This window comes from Pangasianodon hypophthalmus, chromosome 12 (assembly GCF_027358585.1).
Source record: "Pangasianodon hypophthalmus isolate fPanHyp1 chromosome 12, fPanHyp1.pri, whole genome shotgun sequence".
NCBI classification, from domain to species: Eukaryota; Metazoa; Chordata; class Actinopteri; order Siluriformes; family Pangasiidae; genus Pangasianodon; species Pangasianodon hypophthalmus.
The window spans coordinates 18620329-18644571 of record NC_069721.1 but is presented as its reverse complement, the minus strand read 5'-3'; the positions used below and the strand labels follow the sequence as shown (position 1 = coordinate 18644571).

Genomic DNA, 24243 nt, shown 5'->3' with positions numbered 1-24243 from the left:
TCAAGATTAAGGTGGCGTGTTGTAAAGTGAGGTGACTGCCTCCATCTTTTTTTTTTTTTTTTTTTTTTTTTTTTTTACACATTGCAATATCAATTCTCTGGAGATTTCTGGAGTTCAGAGAAGGGGAAAATTCTGAAGTTGTCTAATATTCACTTACATCTTATCTTATCTTATGCTAAGCAATGATAGTGAATAGCAATCCAGGTTTATTCAGCACACATCTGCCAACAAACTTTTATTATTGTTGCCATTTTCAATTCATGAAATGTGGACTCAAAATAGAGAATTAGAGACCTAGAATGGTGAGAAGGTATACGTGAATTTTAGTATTTATGTGCTTGCTAGTCCGATTGAGACTGCGCTTTTGCACGCAACACAGTTCATTCCAGTTCTCCATTTTATTGAAACACATTACTATAAGAAGACCCATACTGTTATCTTATTTGCTTGTTTGTTTTTTGAAGATTGCATTCTGTTCCATGTGACTGCAGCCGAGTAAGAGGTGGTAAGCCTGTAAATTGTGCAAAACAATGAGCTGTTCTCCTGTGACACCCAATCCTACAGATAGCAGCAGCGGCAGCAGCAGCAGAAGGGTGAATAGGATACAGAATTAGAGTGAGGCAGTGAGAGAAAGGGAGAGCAATGTCTCACACAGGGTTTTCTTGATCACATACACATTGGGACAGCATCTTAGCAAACCACTTGCTGATCTTGAGTCACTGCTGAACCTGAATTGTGCAATTTTGATTTTTTTTCCCTCCTCTCTTAGACAGTGATATCAATTTTTTTTAACTTCTGATAGGGAAAGGAACAGTGCCTCAATAAAGTGTTTTAAGAATTTATATTATCTCTTCTTTTGTCTGTTTATTTTTTCCCATTAACTATTGAAAGCCTACACTGTATATAGTTAATTGGCTTTTGGATAAAGTCACCAGCACTTGCTATCTTACTGCTTTGAACCCTATTGCTAAACCTTGGTAGAATTCTAGTGTTATTAACACAGTATCTCAGTATATCTATCACATTATATTAATGCAGCAAAGAACCAAGCAAATGTTCTGATCTTAGAAATTTACGGCCATCGTACATTTATTAATTACTGAATTATATTGCATGTATCGAGACCAGAGGTCTCATTTATAAACCACATGTGTCTATGCATGGTATTGTGCACCTTGCATATGATATTCTGTGCATAGAATGTATTTTAGCAAGATCTTCTTGTTATAAGGATGTGAATATATTTAGAGGCGCTCCTGACCATAGGTATGTAGAAACCCTTAGTTCTAGAAAAGTGTAATTGTGGGTAACCTGATCGAGAAGCTCTCTGCCTACTTATAAAACACAGATGAAATGTAAAGTAAAATAATTCAATAGGCACATCTAAAGACTGATTGGGATGATGCTTTGCTTGAAGATTTGGCACATTCAACTTTGTGCAAGGATGCTGGAACCTCTTTGCTCATCAGTCGATTTCCTTTGCCCAGTGCCATTGTACTTGATCTGTCATCAACTCACCCCATTTTTGGAGAGGCTAGCAAAAGGCAACTATAGCATCCCTAGAACACTCAAGTCCTTTCTATGCTAGGGTTTTTAGAGAAACTGGATACAGATTTGACATTTCCCCACTGAATAATAACACATCTTACATGGATTCATCTGTTTCATGCTGCAGTACATTACATTTCCAAATATGGAAGCAGAGCAACCAACAATAATAAGAGATTTTCACACCATTGCAGGTTTTCCAGATGTAATTATGGCAATAGATTGCACACACACAGCCATAAAATGGTCCTTTTAATACTAAGATGTTTACCATATATGGTGCTTTAGGGTCATTTCTTTATGCAAATCTGTGGGGCTTTGCATATGCTGAGCAATTTAAAATGTGTAGGATTTATCCAGGTCTGTCGTGTACAGCTGTGCATATGCAAAGTTCATATGTATGAAATTAGAACTTGTTTTATCCATGCTTTGATAAATGAGACCCCAGGCTTCAAATTCACGTACCACCACCACCTCCACCTCCATAATGCCAGCGAAACAGATTCAGCACCTTGGACAACAACCACCACGAAGAATGACGTAAACAAAAACTGAAGCATTTGTAGGTGAGACAGAGTTGGAGGGACGCAGGCACCGCTGGAGGGGAATGATTGCAGTAACCATTCCCAGCTGGCAGCATATCTGGGGAGGAAACACAGCACTGCCAAGACACAGCAAGCAGAGCTGATGACGGATGAAAAGTTGTTGAGATTGTTGTTGCTGAAACTAACTTGTATCTCTTTTTCCCTACACGGAGTCCCCCTGAGAAAAGCTCTCCCTCCAGCATGCTGTGGAGATGTCAGCCTCCTAAACTTCAGAGACACTACATGTGTGCACATTGAGCCCTGCACCACAATGAAAGTAGTCTTTTACACTGATGCACACACCTACACCACTCATCCCTCCTTTCTCCTGCACAATGTACTATAAACAAATAACCCTCCAGGCTTCAACCAGCTTTCCTTGCTGGTGTGTTTTTTTATGTTCAACACTAGAAAAGTTAGCAGGTCACAAAATATATAGTTTGTATGTTTAAAGTTGTCTGTGGCATCCTGTGAAGCTGAGGGTTATAAAGAATCTGTATAAATGGCATGGCCATAACTTCTTTCTACCCAGTTGACATATTTACAGATTTTAATAAGATAAATAAAACAAAACTCTGCTGAAATCACATACATGGCCTCTTGAATATATAGTAATAGCGGGCACAGGCTTACCAAAACTGGACAGTTAAAGATTGGAAAAGGACCACATTTTCCATTCATCAGCTGTCCAGTTTTGGTGAGTCTGTGCTCGCTGGATCCTCAGATTCCTGTTCTTGTTTGACAGGAGTGGAACCTGATGTGGTCTTCTGCTGTTGTAGCCCATCTGCCTTAAGGTTTGATATGTGCATTCTGAGATACTTTTCTGCTCACCGTGGTTGTAAAGAGTGGTTATTTGAGTTACTATAGACTTCCTGTCAGTTTGAACCAGTCTGGCCATTCTCTTCTGACCTCTCTCATCAACAAGGCATTTCTGCCCACTCACTGGATGTCTGTTGCAGAAACTATTGTGCATGAACAGTTGTATTACATAGTACACTGTCAATCTGGCAGGCACCCACACACACACACACACACACACACACACACACACACAAACATCTCACAAGAGATCAGCAGTAAATACTCACATCAAATACCATGCCACAGTCAAAGTCATTGAGATCACATTTTTTTTCCATTCTGATGGAAAAAAAAGCATTATCTGAAGCTCTTGACCTGTATCTACATAGTTTTATGGATTGTGCTTCTACATGAATGAACAAGAGTACAGGCACTCTTAAGAAAAAATGGCTAGGCTTTTTGAATCTGTTAGACGATTCTGAAAATGCTTTTACTGACCAGCTCTCATTTTTAACATTTAATATTTTCCATGATTAATAACTTGGTGGTAAAGCTAATTAAATATGAGCCTACTGAACCTGGTAAGAAACAATATGGAGGAAGAATATAATAATATAATAATTACTACAGAAAAGCTTTACAACATTCAGTCTGTGGGATAATGGCTGACCATTAAAAAGCTTCCTTTAGTTATGGAAAAATGTCTCCGAGTAAACCTGTGAGTTCTTTCCAAATACAAAATGCACTGTACTCACATGTTCAGGATAATAGTGACTTTAAACAGTGAGTGACCAAACAAAAAGTAGTTATCTCCATGCTCACTTTTAGCATCACTTCTTCTCATGCTGTGTGTCAATGACTGCCTGCATGGCTGCATCACAAGCACTAATTTAAATCAAACTCCTTTTGGCATTACAGTGTGACTCAGACAGCTCAGTCTTTAATGTAATATTGATCAGGGAGCACATTGTCTAGTAATTAGCACTGCAGAGTGGCTTCTTTCCAGAAACTTCTCATCACAGTCATGCATTTGCCAAACATTTTACAGGAATAGATGCAATCCCAGCATGATTACATCTATTATTGTAATGTATGAGCTCACTGACTTTAATGCCTTAAAAACATGAGGTTTCTGCTGAATGCAGCATTTGTAGTATGATTACAAATAATACAGTATGATTCACATATATCTACATACATGTATAGTGGGACAATCCACTTGTAAAGATGTATTAATATATGCTTATTTGTGTGAAATATGTGTATGTATGTATATACTGTTTTATATATACACAAACACACACATACACTTAACATAGCTGTTTCAGTGTTCCTGAGCAGATCTCACAAGCACATATTTGCAGAAATCTATGCAACTTATTTGAGTTTGGATTTGATTTTGGCACAGGATTTATGGTAATATATATATTTTTATTTATGTATCCATGGCATGCAGTATATGTAAATGATAATATCAGTGTCTCTAATTCTGCAACTATTGCTGTTAAATTATCTCATCTCTTAAATAAGAAATCATTCATTGTAGTGGTATGAAAGTGTTCAACAAAACAATCAGGCAATTTATGTTTATTTTCTTTTCTAGTTTTTTAGTTGTAAACTTGATCTTTTTCAGAATATTTCGGTAAAATTTTTCAAAAGATTTTATGTCACTTTTATGGATTGTGTGTGTGTGTGTGTGTGTGTGTGTGTGTGTGATAGGAGAGCTGTGAGTGCTACCATTACCATGATGTCACAATAAGTAAGTGAATAGGATAAATTAAGCAAATGGAAATATTTGTATCAGTTGTAAATAATACTCATTTATTGCACATGAATCAGAAGATGTACATTAATTTTAACAGCAATTAATTTAATTAAAATTAATTGTATTTTTTTTTAAATGCAGCTCTGACAGAAGTTCTGGATGTAATATACATAATTAGATTATATTAAAGTACAATTGCATTATATTTAAATTTGCACTTATTGAGTTTTTCAGTCACATGACACACATGCGTTATTTGTAGTAGTAGCTTCAAGAGACAGAAAAAATAAAGAGGCTGGTGAGAGCAGGACTGTTTATAGCTGCTGTAATGTAAGTAAGTGATAACAGGAACTAACTTGTCTCATGGGCATTCCACAACATTATATGTAACTGCAAACAGTTAAAAAAGAGCAATGTGTCATCATTGTTGGCAAATGGCTGTGGTGTAAGCAGAATAAAACACTTCAGTTCGTGCTGTTATCCGAAAATGTTTCATTTTGTGTCCGCTTCACGTCCAGCTGTATCATACGACCACAGTGTTGATTATTTTCCAGGATGGCCTGTCATATTCTTTAATAACCTATCATTTTGAAGATAAATTTATCAATAGAAACTTATAAATGAGAGAATGCACAAGCATTTGAGGGTTAATGGTCTTGCTCAAGGGCCTGACAGTAATTCTCAGAAAGTCCTTGTAGTTGAATTCACAGTCTTACAAGCCCTTCCCTAGAGCATAAACCCTTGAGCTACCTCCTACCAAATAGTACGCACTGTTTGAAAATCACTGCTTACTTTAACGCACTTAAATTCAAGTCTAGAATACCGTATGAACATGACTATGGTTACTTAGACAAGCTCCATGAAACCAGTGACCTTTATGTTGAATACCATTATGCTGAATACCTGTTTTCCTGTTGCAAGCATTGCTCTAATTTTCTGTATCTACTTCCAAACTTGATGCTTTGCTCTGTACAATAATGTACAGACTTGCTCATTTGGTGTATCAGATCATGTCTGTGCTATTAGAACGAAATCTGCTTTATGCCTGAACATCCAACAGGTTCCACTGAGTTGTGGTTTTCATACACACTGTACATCATAACAAGAAAAAAATAGTCCTTTATTCTAGATTACTGCTGAAAGGAATACTACATCCATATCCATAATACAGATTAGTTCCTGGTATGACTTACTATATAGAAGCTATAAATAGAAGATGAACAGTTTGACTGTTACAAAGTGGTGACACTGGAGACTCCTTCCCAAAATGTTAATTACATGTCTCATCACAAAATCCTCACCATATCAATTATACACATTTTTTTTTTAAACAATTTGCATTCTCATTGCAAGTCCCTGCAGCAGTTATTATAGAAACAATAAGTTATGAGAGCAAGCAATTAATTAAACAACACCTTCTGGCCAATCAGAATTAAGCCTTCAATAGTGCTGTGGTGTAAACTTAGGATGAGACATACAATACATACAGAAAGGAAGCCCTATCAAAGCAGTTTTTTATATAGTTTTATGCAAAGACTTTTGAACACTGTAGCAAAATGGTTAAAAAAAAATCAGGTTTTGTGCTATTAATGTTGGCTCAGAACCACACAACTACATTGCTAACCACAAATTCCTCCCTGGATATGGATATGACCTGTTTATATACAAGTATCTACAACTGAAGAATTCACTTAACCATTGAGCCACCACCAGCCTGATGGTTGAAATATGTTGCAGTAATCGTGTAACCGAATTTTCAAGGGGAAACAAAGTTCAGCAAGAGTACAACTGCATGGAAAGTAATTATGTCAAAGCTCTAGCTTTTGATCATAACCTGCATGAGGGGGAAAAAAGTCTTTGTCGAGGCTTTGAAAAGTAATTCTATGAAGTATAAAATGAGTGTGTTTTAAGCATTAGCAAGCAGTTATGTCAAGATCTAATCACTGGTGATGGAGCAGTATAGGATGGGGTTCAGGCTATTGTGTATGTGTATGTGTGTGGCTTTGTCATTTATCACTTCTAAACTGAGAAAACAGAGCAAAATGTTTTGTACCACTGATAAACTCTGACAGAGCGATGACCTTTTCAGCTCCTTCTGCTCTAAAGTCCTGATAAAAGGCAAACCATTAAAAATCCAATAGCAGGAAATGAGTTCCCAATTCACTTGCCAAGAACCGTGAGCCAGCCCGTGTGATGGAGTTTATTTCACCAAGACCGCAGTCATTAAATCCACTGGTGATTAATATCACAGGCAAATCTGGGCTCTTATTTAGAGCGTGCTTGTCATCACAAGCCATAGAGATGAATGAAATATTTTGCACGCTCAATGAGTCTTTATTCAGATGCTACTTGTATGAATTAATTAGACACTTGCATAGAAGATATCTTTTAATCAAGAATCATTTTTTTAAACCATCCACATTTATTCAAATAAATTAACAGTGTGGATATCTGGGGAATGTAGATAAGCTCTGGAAATGTCAGTGAAGAAAGCTCTTCTGGTGATATTTAGTTTAAACACTGCAGTAATGCATGAACATAATCCTCCTGTTGGTTCAGCATGCTTAACCACCCTTCTGTTAAATCTGTAATCCACATTCTATTTGAGCACCAGGTATGTGATAACCTTTCAGAGAATGGCTAGTACTAGGAACGTGGGCTTAAAGAGCTTCCTCTTCAACAATACAGGAAAATGTGTAATACTTAAATGTAAACCACAAGGCAGGAAAGCAGAGAAGCTGCTGCAATGCAATGAAATGAGAGAGGCATGATCTCGATGAACCATAAAGTATCATAATGTTGTATTAGGCTGCTGCAGCTTAGATGGATGACAATTTCATATTGAATGGATTGTATCTATTGTGGGTATGTGACCGTAGAAAAGGCAGGAGACACTGCTTGCATTACGACAGGAGATTTATTGTCTCAAAATCATACCATAAACACTCAATAAACCACCAGCTATGACCCTCCTCACGGAGGTGTTTCAGCCAAAACAACAAAAAAAAAAAACCTCAATCAGGCAAGAGGATCCCTTTATAGCAAATGGTTTAAACCAATATAAACACAAAGGGGAAACAAAAATTACATACATAAGCATTTTAGTGTTAAATGTCCATTCATGTGTTTAAATCATTTTAATATCAATATTACTCAAAAACAAACACAAAATTTATATTAACTAACACATTTTCATATACCATATTCAAAGTAAATATAATGAACCAATAATGAATGATGACCCCCCCTGTTCACACACATTAAGTAGACTAAGCCTACACTACCCATAATCCTCTTAGGGTAGTATAAAATGGGGAACAGGAAGGCCGCGTATCTCTTAAACCCCACCCCCGGAACCATGCTGCAGCCATGAGCCCAGAGAACAAAAGGTGAGAGAATGAATCCATCAAAATGCTAAATAAAGTTAATTAAGAAAACTCTTTTGGTGTCTTGTCTCTACTCTAATGTGCACCTTAGACCAGGGAAAGTAACCAAAATATTTTCAAACCACAAAACAAAATGAAAAACACAAATGTATACAAATAATATAACAAACAAACAAAACTGATTTGAGACAGCTTATGACATTGTCACATCTTCCCCCTCCTCCAAACTCTCGCAAGGTAAGCGAGAGAGGAAATCAGCAGTCACATTTTCTGACCCTGGGCGATGTCTTACAGTAAAATGGAAAGGTTGCATTGCTAAACTCCACCGAGTCACACGAGCATTAACATCTTTCATTTTGTCAATCCATTGAAGTGCTCTATGGTCTGTCTCAACTACAAAGTCTCGACCCAACAAATAATATTTAAGAGAGTCCAGGGCCCATTTCAGTGCTAAGCACTCCTTTTCAATGACAGAATATCTAGTTTCTCGAGGGTAAAGTTTCCGACTCAAATAAGCCACAGGATGTAACTCACCTCCCTGCTCTTGCTTCAAGACCGCTCCCAATCCTACTTCAGAAGCATCTGTCTGAAGGACAAACATTTTCTCAAAATCAGGACTATATAAAACAGGATTAGTTACCAGGGCATCCCTCAAATTCTGAAAAGCCTGCCGGGACTGTTCGGTCCACTGAATTTGGTTTGGGCCTGACTTGCGTGTTAGGTCTGTTAAAGGAGCTGCCCTAGTGGCAAAATGAGGTATAAATCTTCTATACCAACCAGCTAATCCTAAAAAGGATCGAACCTGTTTTTTTGTACTTGGAAGTGGGCAGTTCTGGAGGGCATGAATCTTCTGAATCTGGGGTTTGATTACACCATTACCTAAAACATAACCCAAATATTCAGTCTCACTTTTGGCTAGTGAACACTTCACAGGATTGATTGTCAAACCAGCATTTTTGATACGCTGAAACACAGTGGTAAGATGATGAAGGTGTGTCTCCCAGCAATCACTGAAAATTACAACATCATCAAGGTAAGCCCCTGTAAAATCTCCTAAGTCCTGCAAAATAGTATTCATTAACCTTTGGAAGGTAGGGGGCGCTCCATGAAGCCCAAAAGGTAGTACTCTGAAATGCATAAGGCTTGTAGGAGTACGGAAAGCAGTGAGTTCACGGGATTCAGGGTCCAAAGGCACCTGCCAGTACCCCTTACATAAGTCAATCGTGCTAATATATTTGGCTTTTCCTAACTTCTCGATAAGTTCCTCAATGCGAGGCATAGGGAATGAGTCAAACTTAGAAATGGAGTTTAAGTAACGAAAATCGATACAAAAACGTAAGCTATCATCCTTTTTGGGTACTAGCACTACTGGGTTACACCACTCACTTTGGGACGGCTCCACAATACCCATCTCTTGCATCAACCTAACTTCCTTCATAAAAGATGAAACCATCCGTTCAGGAATACGATAACTCATTCTTTTGACCTGGGCATTGGGTTTTAACACAATACGATGTTGAATAAGAGGAGTGCAACCAGGGGTAGCTCTAAACAATTCTGGATCCAACAGCTCCTGAATTTGCCCTCTCTGCTCTTCTGACAAGTGATCAAGATTAACTGGAGAAGTATTCGGAGTGACAGGTAAATACTGTTCTTCTACCTCTTCTTCATCTTCAATGACCCTAATTAGATTTACCACTGCAGTCTCTGGTGGTGGAAAAAACTCCTTTAAAAGATTAATGTGCAGGGTTCGATGGGAACGTGAACAACCTGGCGTTGCAATTTCATATGTTGTAGGCCCTAATTTCTTAGTAACCACAAATGGTCCCTGCCATTTGCCCAGAAGCTTATTCTCCTCAGTTGGGAGCATCACAAGAACCTGCTGTCCTACTTCAAAAGACCGCTGTCTAGCCTTCTGATCATACCAACATTTCTGTCTCCTCTGGGCTTCCTGTAAGTGTTTAGTTGCTAGAGTTGTCATCTGTTCTAATTTTCTCCTCATTTGCAGAACATAATCAATAACATTGGTCTTACTTGATTTTAGTGAGTTCTGCTCCCAAGATTCCTTCAACAAAGACAAAGGGCCTTGTACATCATGACCATACATCAGCTGGAATGGAGAAAAGCCTGTGGAAGCCTGAGGAACTTCCCTATAAGCAAATAACAAATATGGTAACCATTGGTCCCAATCAGACCCAGTTTCACTCACAAATTTACGGAGCATCTGTACAAGGGTCTGATTAAATCTTTCCACCAGTCCATCAGTTTCTGGATGATAAGGTGTTGTTTTCAAACCCCTTATCCCCAGCAACTGATAAACCTGGTGCAACAACTTGGAGGTGAAATTGGACCCCCTGTCAGTCAATATTTCTCTGGGAAACCCCACTCTAGCAAAGAACTGAACCAAACAGAACGCTACAGATTTAGCTTTAATGTTCTTCAATGGGAAAACCTCAGGGAAACGTGTAGCGTAATCACAAATAACAAGCATATATTTGTTACCAGACTTACTCCTCTCTAATGGGCCTACGATATCCATTCCCAACCGTTGAAAGGGTACTGTTATCACAGGCAAAGGCATTAAAGGAGCTTTTGGAGGGCCTCGAAGAGCAGTGTACTGGCACTCTGCACATGACTGGCAAAATTGGGCTATATCTTTGGTCATACCTGGCCAGAAAAAATGCTTACTGATTCTGTGATACATTTTACATCGTCCCAAATGACCCGCCCAAGGTATTGAATGGCCCATGGTTAACACTGTCTGACGTACACTTGGAGGAAGAACCAATTGCTGTTCCCTTTTTGTCTTACGATACAAAAGATTATTATGCAGACAAAAGGTAAGGCCTCTTAAAGAGACTGTCTCTATACCCTGCTCTGCCTCCTTAGCAACTTTAGCATACATTTGAGAAATTTCAGAGTCTGATCTTTGCAATTCACACATGTCAGCTGGTATTTGCCACTCAGTACTTAAATCATTAGAACACTCTTTATCACAACCTGATATTACGGTTCCCTGAAACTTACTTACTCTCTTTTCTGCCTTAGACTTAACAGGTTTCACAGAAGGAGTTGGCAATTCACAATCATAAAAAGGAAGACCAGTCAAAGGGTTTTCTTCATTCACTTCATAACCCATTTTAGATTTAGCACGTGTTAGCACTACATTACAGGCATTACTAGGGAACAGCATATTCAACATAACAGGACAATCATGGCCAATAATCACAGGGTATGGCAATTTTGGGGCTAGTCCCACTTTCATTAAATATGACTGCCCATTAACCCCCAATTGTACCTCAGCAGTTGGATAAACTTGTTCTTCACCATGGATGCATTTAACTACAACAGGACAGGCATTCTCTGTAAGACATTCAGATACCAGATTAGTTTCTATTAACGTCTGTGTGGAACCTGTGTCCACCAAACCAACTACATTCTGCCCATTCACATTAACAGGAATTGTAACATCTCTTGGCACAGGCATAATTTTAGGTTCAGGTTTTACCCCATGTGGAACATAGCAAACACTGGACATCTTTTTAGTCAAATTTGGACACTCTGGTTTCTTATGGCCTAATTGGCCACACCTGTAACACTTAATTGTCCCAATTGTAGCTAAACTAGAGTTTTCAGTTTGTCTCAGTTGTCCCTCACCCATCTTCTTACCCCCTTCTGACAGGGAAGTTGACTTACGAGAGAAAGACTTCTCCCTAGTCTTCCAATGGGCAAAACTCCAGGGCTCTGTCCTCCGTCTAGCTGCCACAAAGACATCTGCCAGACGAGCTGCTTCTTCAGCAGAAGATGGATCATGCTCTTTAATCCAGATCTGCATTTCAGGACACAACATTCTTAAAAACTGTTCCAAAATGATAGTCTCTGCAATTTCCTGCACTGTCTTTCCTGTGGGTTCCACCCACTTAAAGAACAAATCCTTCAGCCGGACATACAATTCTTTAGGCGTTTCTTCTTGCACTTCAATCAAACGAAACCTCTGTCTATAGGTCTCTGCATTAATGGCATATTTCTTCAATATGGCTTCTTTCACTCGCCTATAATCATCCGCTTCTGTAATCTCCATAGCCACATAAGCAGCACGAGCTTTCCCTGTGAGAAGGGGTACCAGATGTATGGCCCAGTCTTCATTAGGCCATTTACAAGCCACAGCCATTCTCTCAAAAGTAGTCAAATAATGTTCTATGTCGTCCATTTCACAGAGCTTCTGCATCTTTGGCTCCTTCAATGGACCACCTGTGCTCGGACGTCGGACTACATCAGATGCTCCAGAAGATACGTCCGGGCTACCCCCATGAGAAACATCAGAAGATGCAAGTCCACCATCGCCTTGCCTAGGCTGCAGATTTCCCCGTGAGGTCAGCTGACCCACTTCCCCTTGAAGTAACTGAAACTGATGTTGCAAGGACTTCCATCTTGTTTCCTGCCGTACAGTTTCTTGCTCTTGACGCACCTGTCTGTTTTGTTGATCCACCAGGAACTTCTGGAACATTTCCTTCAGCTCCCCAACATCTGTAGATGATTTCTCCCACGATGTGTGCACCACAGCACCTCCACTGGCACCCTGCAGATCTTCTCCATCTGGGATTGAGTCTGGCTGCGCCAGCATCTCAGCACGTGCTCGTTTTGGTGCCATCACCCCTAAAGATCAGCAGAGCACTGTCCCCTTTCTGGAACATCCCACCGCTGCCACCATTATGTGGGTATGTGACCGTAGAAAAGGCAGGAGACACTGCTTGCATTACGACAGGAGATTTATTGTCTCAAAATCATACCATAAACACTCAATAAACCACCAGCTATGACCCTCCTCACGGAGGTGTTTCAGCCAAAACAACAAAAAAAAAAAACCTCAATCAGGCAAGAGGATCCCTTTATAGCAAATGGTTTAAACCAATATAAACACAAAGGGGAAACAAAAATTACATACATAAGCATTTTAGTGTTAAATGTCCATTCATGTGTTTAAATCATTTTAATATCAATATTACTCAAAAACAAACACAAAATTTATATTAACTAACACATTTTCATATACCATATTCAAAGTAAATATAATGAACCAATAATGAATGATGACCCCCCCTGTTCACACACATTAAGTAGACTAAGCCTACACTACCCATAATCCTCTTAGGGTAGTATAAAATGGGGAACAGGAAGGCCGCGTATCTCTTAAACCCCACCCCCGGAACCATGCTGCAGCCATGAGCCCAGAGAACAAAAGGTGAGAGAATGAATCCATCAAAATGCTAAATAAAGTTAATTAAGAAAACTCTTTTGGTGTCTTGTCTCTACTCTAATGTGCACCTTAGACCAGGGAAAGTAACCAAAATATTTTCAAACCACAAAACAAAATGAAAAACACAAATGTATACAAATAATATAACAAACAAACAAAACTGATTTGAGACAGCTTATGACATTGTCACATCTATTTAGTTGTGCACACTCTGCTTATAAGCTAAAAAAAAAAAAAAAAAAAAAAAAAAAAGGCAGAATATTGCAACTCATCACATCTCTGATATGATTTGTCTGGCTTATATTTGTTTCCTTTCCTCAGTTCCATTATAAGTCATATATATTGCAGTCTGTTCCAGTGATGATCATAAAGCTGTTCTCTCTCAGCTACATTATTAAATGTTCAATAAGTATTTAACAAGTTCTGAGAAGGTTAGATTGTAAAATAAAAAGTTCCTGCTCCCGTTCTAAAAATTTCTGCTGTAATAAATTTGCTGCACATTGTTATTCACACATTTCCATATATACAGTGAATTCAGAAAGTATCCAGAACCATTCATTTTGTTCGTTTACAAAGCAAAAACTATATTTGTGATAACTTTGCAAATTTATTAAAAAGAAAAAATATCATATTGACATAAGTATTGAGATTCTTTGCTATGACACTTGAAATTTAGCTCAGGTGCATCCCATTTCTCTGGATCATCTTTGATATGTTTCTACACTTTGAATGGAGTCCACCTGTGTCAATCGTCAATTGACTGGACATGATTTGGAAAGGCACACACCTGTCTACATAAGGTCTAACAACTGAAAATGCATATCAGAGCAAAATCCAAGCCATGAGATCAAAGGAACTGCTTGCAGAGCTCAGAGACAGGATTGTGTCGACTACAAAAAAAAATTCTGCTGCACTGAAGGTTCCCAAGAGCACAGTGGCTTCCATAATGGCCACTCTGCCATAAAGCTCAAATCGGTGGAGTGCTGCAGTGATGGTTGACCTTCTGCAAATTTCTCTCATCTCCACACATGATCTCTGGAGCTCAACCAGAGTGACCATCGGGTTCTTGGTCAGCTCTCTTAATAAGGCCCTTCCCTCCGATTGCTCAGTTTAGCCAGGAGTCCTGGTTGTTCTAAACTTCTTCCATTTAAGAATTATGGAGGCCACTGTGCTCTTGGGAAACTTCATTGCAGCAGAATTTTTTTGTAGCCTTCCCAAGATCTGTCTCTTGACAAAATCCTATCTCTGAGCTCTGCAGTATTTTGCTCTGATATTCATTTTCAGCTGTTAGACCTTATACAGACCGGTGTGTGCTTTTCCAAGTCATGTCCAACCAATAGAATTTTCCACAGGTGGACTCCAATCAAAGTGTAGAAACATCTCAAAGATGATCCAGAGAAATGGGATGCACCTGAGCTAAATTTCAAGTGTCATAGCAAAGGGTCTGAATACTTGCGTCAATGAGAGATTTCATTTTATTCCTTTTAGTAAATTTGCAAAGTTATCCCAGATCTGGTTTTTGCTTTATCATTATGGGGTATAGAGTGTAGATTGATGTGAAAAAGCAATTTAAGCATTTTACAATGAAGCTGTAACATAACAAAACATGAAAAAAATGAAGGTGTCTGAATACTTTCTGAATGCACTACATATGGTAACATTATGAAAACACTACTGTTTAAGCTAAATAACTGTAGAAGCTGTGTATAAGAACATCATTATAAACTTAAAGGCTCACTGTAGCAACATATCTCCACATCTGCACATGCTAATGGTGGCACAGAATGTAGCATTGACACCTCAAGTGCCCCAAGGTCCCCAGATCGATCCTGAACTCAATGTTCTCATCATCTCGGGTTCCTTCAGGTTCTCTGCATTCCCTACCACCTCCCAAAAACATGTTGGTACTGTAGTTGGATTGGCTATGCTAATTTGTTCTGGAATGTGAATCTGTGTGTGTGCATGGAGCCTTGTGATGGACTAGCATCCCAGACAGGGTGTATTCCAACTTTGCAGCATTCCTGGGACAGGCTCTGGATCCACCACAACCCTGACCAGGATAAAGCATTTACTGAAGATGAACAAATGAATGAATAAAAAGACATATTAACTGTTCATGGATCAAATTCCTAGAACCACAATGTTCACAGGATGTCCTACTAACTTAAAATCGTTAGTTGGGCTAGAACTCCAGTCCTTAAAACTGTTATTTAAAAATAAATGTGCATGTGTTCTGTTTTCTCTCAGACTTGAGGTACAAGAGTAAGTGATAAACAAGACAAAACCTACACTCAAAGGAAATGAGCAGTGAATAATGTGAAAGACTTCCTCAGTGAGGAAAAAATCATGAACAGCATGTGCTATGACCATAGCCCTATCAGTCCTCCTGGAAATACTGGAATAATGCAAGAACAGATGCCACTAATAAAGAGGAGTGTGCTGCATGACTGATGAGTCTTTACATTTTACAGCCTCATGTAATCAGCCCTAAAATCTAACATTGTTTCACAAAAGTGGGACCTTCACTTGCCTTCATCACTTCAGGGAAAAAAAAAAAAGAATCAAGGATCCTTTGATTTAATGTTTGAAGGCTTGGCCAGTTATGTGTATAGTGTAGTGTCTTGTGTAGAGTGTGTGTGTGTGTGTGTGTGTGTGTGTAAATATATATATATATATATATATATATATATATATATATATATATATATATATATTTTTTTTTTTTTTTTTTTTTGCCTAGAACCATTTTATCTCAATGGATTAAAAAGATTTAATCTTTAAAATGGAAGCAAATAATTTAGTTTTGAAATAATTTAGTAACTACTTTCAAGTACTTTTCAAGTACTAAGTGCTTGAAGATAAGTGTTAATTAGTATTTTGGTGATAAAGTATTAATTAGTGTTTGAGTGCTTGCTTTTTATCATATAGCTGTATTTTTTTTTTTTCTCCTCAACAGATCTATGGAAGTTTAATTTCAAACCATGAGTCATCATCAGGCCCAGATTTAAATTCCTAACTCTTGTACCTTCGTACTTTCCTATTAGTTTTGCTGTATTTACTGTATGTCATATTATATCACAGCACCATTGAAATCTCAAATCTGATTGGTCAGAAGGTGTTAATTTATTTGTTATAAACAGCAGCTCTACAGTTCTTCTGGCTGTAATTCAAATCAGGTTTATATTAATGTGTTGTTCTAAGGGGGTTAAATCCACAGGGACTTGTATGATGGAATGTCCATTATGCATAATATAAGGCTAATAATTAACTGAATACAAAACATGTTATTTAACAAAGAAAACATATACATTTTGAAAAGAGGCATTTATTTACACACTTATGAAAGGAGTCTCCAGTGTCAGTGCTTTGTAACAGGTTTTTCACCACAGGAAAGTCTTCAGGACAGAGAACTATGTGACTTCTGGTATCTTGGTAACATGAGAGAAGCAAGAGAGGATAGTGAGGGATAACATAAGTGATAACAGCTACAACTTTTTTTTGCGGATGTTCCACAACATTAAATGTAACTATAAACTGTATTACTTAGATGAAAATGAATGAATATGTTAATGTGGTGATATTTGGAAGATAATCAACTATGGGGTGGGAAAACACCAAATTAGACCACCCTATTGTGTTTTATTCATTACTTAGTCACTGAATAATATATTGTGAGATGAATTTGTGAATAATAACAGGTAACAGTAAAGTCATTATGGAAAAGAAAACATGATAAACAGCTCATGCCTGCCATTTGCTAGACCTGAACTTTGCTAATATTTCAACATTCCCTTATCCCATGCCTTATGAGATGGAAATGTATTTAGAGGAGTAGGTCAGAAACCCCTTGCCTTTCCCAAATCAGATGAGGGAGGTGAAGGCAGAGAAAGCCTTGAGACAGAGGAAACATTAGCACTGCTCTTTCATGTATGACTCCAGTTGATGAATGACAGCTTGCCATTATTACTGTAAATTCCAGTATGGCAACCAAGCCCATGAGGTATTAAAAGAGCTGGTGTTTGCGGTGGCTCTTCTCTCAATTTCTTTTGTTTTGTTTTTGAAACCTTTTCCAAGTCTTCTCATTTACTATTTACACTGTAATACTTTACAAAACTGTTCAATAACTCCTAGGTAACTATGCATGGACTAAGAAGTAAGAAATTAATAGTACTATGTTAACCTCTTAGTCACTGGGTAATTATTCAGTAAGTAATGATAAAGTAATGGTTTGGTAGTTCATCATCATTATTATTATTATTATTATTATTATTATTATTATTATTATTATTATTATACAGAAATGGTTTGGTAGTTACATTACATTATAATGTAAGCAAAAACTACTGAGTCATATAATGTATGCATATCTGTGGAGAAGTCCTAGCTAATTACTGATCACATCAGCTGCTCAAATAGTGTCGTGTCTTCCTAATGAAGAACTACTAGCTGATGAAAAGTGGCCTACTCCAACATTTCAGTAATTACAGTATATTTTGAAAAAAAAAATCTTTATGTTTATAATAATAACATGTGACTGGAGGAGGCGGAAGTCAGCACACCCTGTATTCTGAGGTCTCTGAGTATTTATGTGGCGATATGAGCCAATTTGCACATTGGCCTTCAAATCAGACAATAGCTATAAGACTAGTGGGACACTAGTAGAATAGATAAGATAGAATGGAATAGGATAACCCTAGTAGAATAGATTTACTACCTCCCAGGAGTAAGTGTGTCCTTCCTTCTGAAATGTTCCTTCTGAATAATCACTGCCCACAATCACAAGGAGATTGCTCCAATAAATACATCACTCTGTGTATGTGTATTACTTCCTTAGCCATTGAGACATTTTTTCCCCCAAATATTACTGAATGAGTAAATCATTTGTGTATGTTAGATAATGACCTAGGAGTTAATAATGATCTGGAATGATCAAAGTATTGTAAAGTAAAACCTTTTTATAAGAATGGGTAAATTGTTGCTTAGTTCAAAATGAACTACTAGGCCATTACTTTATTACTTATTAATTACCAAGTAGTCATTAATAGTTAATAGTAGTAACCTAGGTGTTAATGTAGTACTACTCATTAGGTCCTACCCGGTTGCTGCATAGATACCCAGGAGTTATTAAACAGCATTAAAAAGTGTTACCATTTACTCTTATTTTTTCATGAAATCATCTGTTTTGATGGCTGAGGTGAAATGCTTTTAACTGTTATTTTTATATTCAGTTTGTACATCATAATGTTGACATATTATAAAAGATAAGTAGACTAATGTCATATTATTTACACCTTCTTAGTAATGATTCTGCACTAACATTAATGTACCTAATGTGTGTCTGCTTTCTTTCCTTTCATCTATCTGTCTCTCTTTGTCTCTGGACTTCTTTGGAATTCCTACAACCCCAAATGCTTGCGAATTTCATTCATCAGTGAGGGGGAAAACACCTCTGAGCTGCTCTTTCAGATGAAATCTCATTTAATTTCCCCTGTGACTTCTTTCCCTTGACGCTGTACTGGCTGACGTTGTGATTCATCCTCTGCCTTAGAAACATTGCTTGTCTGTTTAGCTGCTTTACATCTGTTCAGCATGCACGTGCTGCACAACACCATAGTATTTTCAGTCATTAAGGACGTTTGAATGTTGGTGATAATGTCTGTGTGAAAATGCATATGTAATTTATACACAGGCAGAAGGAGTGTATTGCCCAGATGGCTGCGTACATGCTTTAGTGGTGGTTGTTCTGTGCTAAAGCACTCCACTTAAATGGCATACATGTCAGTAAGATGACATGATTTGCTGATGTTAGATCCCACAGGAATGTCTTCTTCTCTCATGTCTACATTTGCATACGCTTTATATCGATGCCAGGGCCTTGTGAGGACATGGATGATCTTTCTTCAGCACCAGCTATTTCCCACTGTTTCTCCCGTATATATTATGGCTTGAATCACTTGCAATTTCAATAATGGATCAGTGTAGATGGATGCATGAAATGAAACCAAAGGGTCTAGCTTCCTGCTGAGGAGCCATAATGGACTTCTAGCACACACAGCCTGAAGCTTCTGCAATTACCTATAGCTGTGTTTTAGAGAGGTGGCAATGATGGAGAAGACCTGTTGACTTTTCCACGTTTGCAAATGGGTTCAATCAATCTGAGCTGACTGCTTTATCTTGCTTCATGATCTTTGTCCTGCTTTTAAAGCAGCAATGAGATTCTATACAACTTATCTTCCATAAGTACATATACAATATATATTGTGTAATGCCATGCATCTCATCTATAAAGAGCATCTTCAAACATGAAACTGCAAATTCATGCCATATTGTGAACATCTTCCTGAAATTCCAAGGCTGATAAACTGGCAGCTCACAGCTGTACTATGCTAATGTTAATCTGAACGTCTGCTTTTCAGATACTATACGACACAATAGAACCGGCCCTAAAAAAAGAAAGATGCTTTTATATAAACCTATTTTAGCTGAGATAAATTCAGGTCTGCACTTCTTAATCTACGGATGAACATTTACACTAATTATTTAGCCATTTGAAATAGTCTTAATGGCATTTTTATATGGTCTTCCATTATAATAAGCCTGTCTCTGTACTCGGGAAGACTATTAAACCAGGCTTTTAAATAAGATAACTTCAATTCTCAAGAGAATTTCCTCCCAAATATTGCATTTTGTCAATGTGCATTTTAAACCTCTAACACACCTAAAAATGTCTTTGCTCCTTTTTGTGCTCATTCTGAACCTCCCAGTTGCCAGGAGGTAATTGGCTGGATAATTGGAAAATTATCTTTTGACTGTCTGGTTGTCATGCTGACTTGCATATTAAGGTGCTTAAATATTTAATAAGTAAAAACCTTTCTGAGTCAACATATTTTTTTTATTTTTCCCTACTCTGTCTCCACAGCTTCCGAGCTTGAATGACCAATCTATCCCACTTGTGAATTTTGTCTATAATAAATTTGAGAAGTCATCCAGGGACATGAATTTGTGAGTTGTAACTGTAATCTGACTTTAGTAGATAAACCTTTGAGGTGAATGTTGTATATGGATGTGTTTAAAAAAACAAAGGTTTAACCCAGCTGGAAAAAAAAATGCAGAGAAAATGAGAGAGAAAACAATTTTTCTTTCTCACGTATGTGCATGTGAGAACTAGTGAAGCTGTGAATGAAGTTTGATTATGAAGCCAAGTGGAAACCTGTGAGTCTCATAAGACTTTGGTTCCAATCAGCATCATGCTGAGTGCAACTTTTCACAGTTAAAGGTGAAATTTGTGATTTTGTGAACAGTTTTACTAATTATTCTGTCAAAATAATGTCAACATTAATGCACAACACTACACTGTAAGGTTACACATTAATAATATGGCATTGCATATGGTGCATTGTAGAATAAGAAATAGAGCATATTCCAATAAATTAAGTATAAACAGTGTTTCTATTTATACCCATATGGAAATAGCATAGGCCACATAGTATAGCTTTTTACATCCTTCAACACGTACAAAAACAGTATAACAGAATTGGCACTTCCTGATTTAGCAACATTGGACAAACTCGAATGAAGCACCTCAGTAGTGTTAGTAAAGTAATTATCATAGAGGTAATGCCAATCACCAGCAGTATTTGACTACTGAAGCTAGCTGTTTGTAATGAACACTAACTGCTTTCAAGCTAACATTAGGCAAATTAGAGGACAGGAACTGAGAATGTTAATGTGTGCAAACAGAATTATTCCTTATTTTCACTTGAGTGCACATCAAGTCTCAAACCGATTCGATGAACAAAAATGAAAACCTAAACTGTATTTTGCTATGAACGAAAACATAACTTAAAACATAATCATCTTATAAATTTCCTGTTTCTGAATATTTTTTTTAAATATGTTACTTGTTAATACCTTTTTGTATATACCTTTTATTATTTATGTCTCATTCCCAGTTGTTTTTGTCCACCAAATGCTTTATTAACTCTGATGTGATTTCTTTCAATGCATTGTTTTATACACTCTGTCAAGGAAGAGTGAAGAGAGGGGGCTGAGGGTGGCCGAGTTTCAGGACTCCTATAGTGTACACTAAATGATTTTAGCTCCAATGTCTCTGTCCTTGACTAATTTTGGGGCAAAGCGACTATTCCCCCAATCCTGGCGACTACTCGGTACACACTCCTGGGCAACTGCTCAAGTAGTATGTAGCGATGTGATTTCCTCAGTCTGTGCGTGATCACCAAGGCTCTGATATTTTCAAGCATGTTTGAGAAATAGCCAATGAGAACCCAAGAGGAAATCAGATTCATCTGCTCTCATGCACACGTGAACCTAGTTAATCATCAAGCTGTGTGGGAGAGTGAGGGCAAAATGTAAGCGCAATAATATTGGTTCTGTACGAAATTATTTGGCATGTCATACCCAAGTGGATGTTAGGATCTGCAAAAATAAAAACATAAAACAAACATGACATGATTCCTGGCAGGGCATGGTATAAAAATAATTAGTGTTTGCCCTGTATGTTTCCAGTTCTTGCTGCAGAACAAATAATAATTGGGTGCGTCTCCCTGACCAATATGTCCTTCACATTTTCTACTATTTCAATTTTCGTTTGTTTGTTTGTTTCCCTATGAAGTAGTGACACAGTCACAAAGTCACATGATAGACAGCTCTGACATTTATTTTCATGAGAAAGTGGGATTTGGGGATCAGGCACCCTTTAGCAAGGATCCCTCCAAGTAAAAGATCTTGCAATGTGTGAGCCTCGTCTGTTTGCACACCCTAACAACACCAAACAACTGATCACAAGCAGTAAAAGTCGTGTACTGTGAAATGGTCAGCGATTCTGGGATTTTGAAAGTCATGTCGTGTGCACCCAGCCTTAACTGCAACTACAGCTGCCACTGCTAAAACAAGAATGATAACATATAGCTAGTTAGCGTGCATGTATTCTGGTTAGAATTTCACCACCCTGAATGTTAAATGCTTTCTGTGCTTGCTGTACAGCAAACCTATAATGCTACATAATTCCAGTTCATGAATTAGGAAATGACATATATTAAACAAAAATAAATAAATAAACACCTTCTCTTCTCAGTATAAAATTTCATTATGATAAAGTTACATTAGACAGAGAGGTAGCTAACCCAGACTAGTGATAAGCATTTAGCCACTTAGCATGTCTATGTAATTTTTAAATAGGGAAACTTTGCTAACTATATTCGTAATGTGTAACATTACATTTGGACGTCTGATAATAGCAACCTCTGGACTATTTCATAGCTACTGTTGGAAAACAAGTAGGAAAATTCCTTGTGTGTGTGTGTGTGTGAGCCCATATCAATACAAATACAGCTTCATGGTCTAAAAATCTTTCCAAATCCACAATTTTATTACATTAGGCTTACATACAGCCTAATAATTATTTTGTTCTAACCAGTTTAGGAACATTGTGTTGGTGTTGGAACTCAAAACCAGAAACATTAAAATCTTGGTTCTGCTGAGGGAACAAATAGCATCTGTGATAAATAAATGATGTTGTTCACTATTACATTTTATGTAGTGTAAGCTTAAAAATTTACTGGCAAGAATTCAGATTTTAGAACAAATTCAAGAAGAGGTGATTGATTTAAAGAGATGTCAATTATATCATTTCAATCTTCCAACAGCAATCACAATTTTAATCACAATGAACACTTTAGACAACGTGAAAAAATCCATCAAAACATGACAACTTGGCAACTCTCACAGATGCTGTGGAGAATCAGACATTCTGCCGTGACATTCCACATACTTCACATTACACGTCCACAAAACTTCATTACAGTGCACACTTCTCAACATGTATTTACAGTCCTTAAAAAAATCACTTAATACCTGTATGCTCAGGTCAATGGCTTCCAACAGTACAGTCTGTCTATTTATTGAAATACACTTTATTTTATTTTATCTTTTTTTTATTATTATTATGACATCTTGCAACATTGAATTTTAAGAGCTTCAATATGAAACAGATCAGTCTCAGAGTTGAATTACCTCTAAAGTTGAACCTGGCTGGTTCTGGTGCTTTGCTGTTTGTGCGTTTGTTGTTCTGAAAATCCAGAGTTCAAATAAAAACTGCAGACGCTGCAATGGGTTTCATTTACTTAGTCAGATGCAGTGGCATATTGTGTCATTGTGCAGTTTGACTTGATTCCTGTCAAGAAGGCATTCTGTAAAAAACAAAATAGTTTATTTCACAGCCTATTGAGGCTTCATCTCATCTTTCTCAGCCTCATTCGGTTTTCCTTATCACGCTTCTTGAGCCCGCTGACAAACTGGGAGAAAAGCAGCTCCTGGTCCTTCTGCTTGGGAACGCGTTTGAAGCGTGGGTCTCGGCCGTACTTCTCTGAGAACTCTTTGAAAGTTGACCTACATGAAAAAAGAAGGAATAAATCAGCTTGTCACAGGCTGCTGGAGCCATCCAATTTTCCATTTCACTGCAATGATGATATACTGTTGCTCATTCGCACATGTGCTGCTCATCTCCCTGTGCTGTGGTTTGGTTATTGTTGATTTGGTGGCTGGATATGAACTTGAGTTGAGTTCTGACCTATTTTCATTCATTGGACTAAAGGAAATGGATACAAGGGAATCATCAACATCCAGACACATTAGCGATTCTTTCACACTAGCTTTCTGTGCCAAACTTCGGCTTTGAGTTCAGTGCTGACACAAAACTTTTAGTTCGTAATGGTGTGGCTAAGGACTTAGAACGTTCAGTGTCTTAGGAGAAATGTGAGATCATTTGTCTCTCGTTATCTCTGTATTGGCACATTTTAAAAGTTACATTTCCTCTCATTAAGAAATCAATTAATATTAATACTCATACGTGTTTCATCCAGGTATTTCTCAATTCTGTAAAAG

General features: G+C 37.6%; 1 protein-coding gene across 1 annotated transcript in view; it reads right to left on the bottom strand.

Annotated features, from left to right (window-relative positions):
• Positions 1-21536: 21536 nt before the first annotated feature.
• Positions 21537-24243, bottom strand: part of tcerg1l (transcription elongation regulator 1 like) — a 90242-nt gene continuing 87535 nt past the window's right edge. Inside the window, exon 14 of the mRNA XM_026915614.3 lies at positions 21537-23748. Within this exon, the coding sequence (XP_026771415.1) occupies positions 23592-23748 (157 nt within the window). The 3' untranslated portion in view covers positions 21537-23591. The remainder of the gene's footprint in view (positions 23749-24243) is intronic.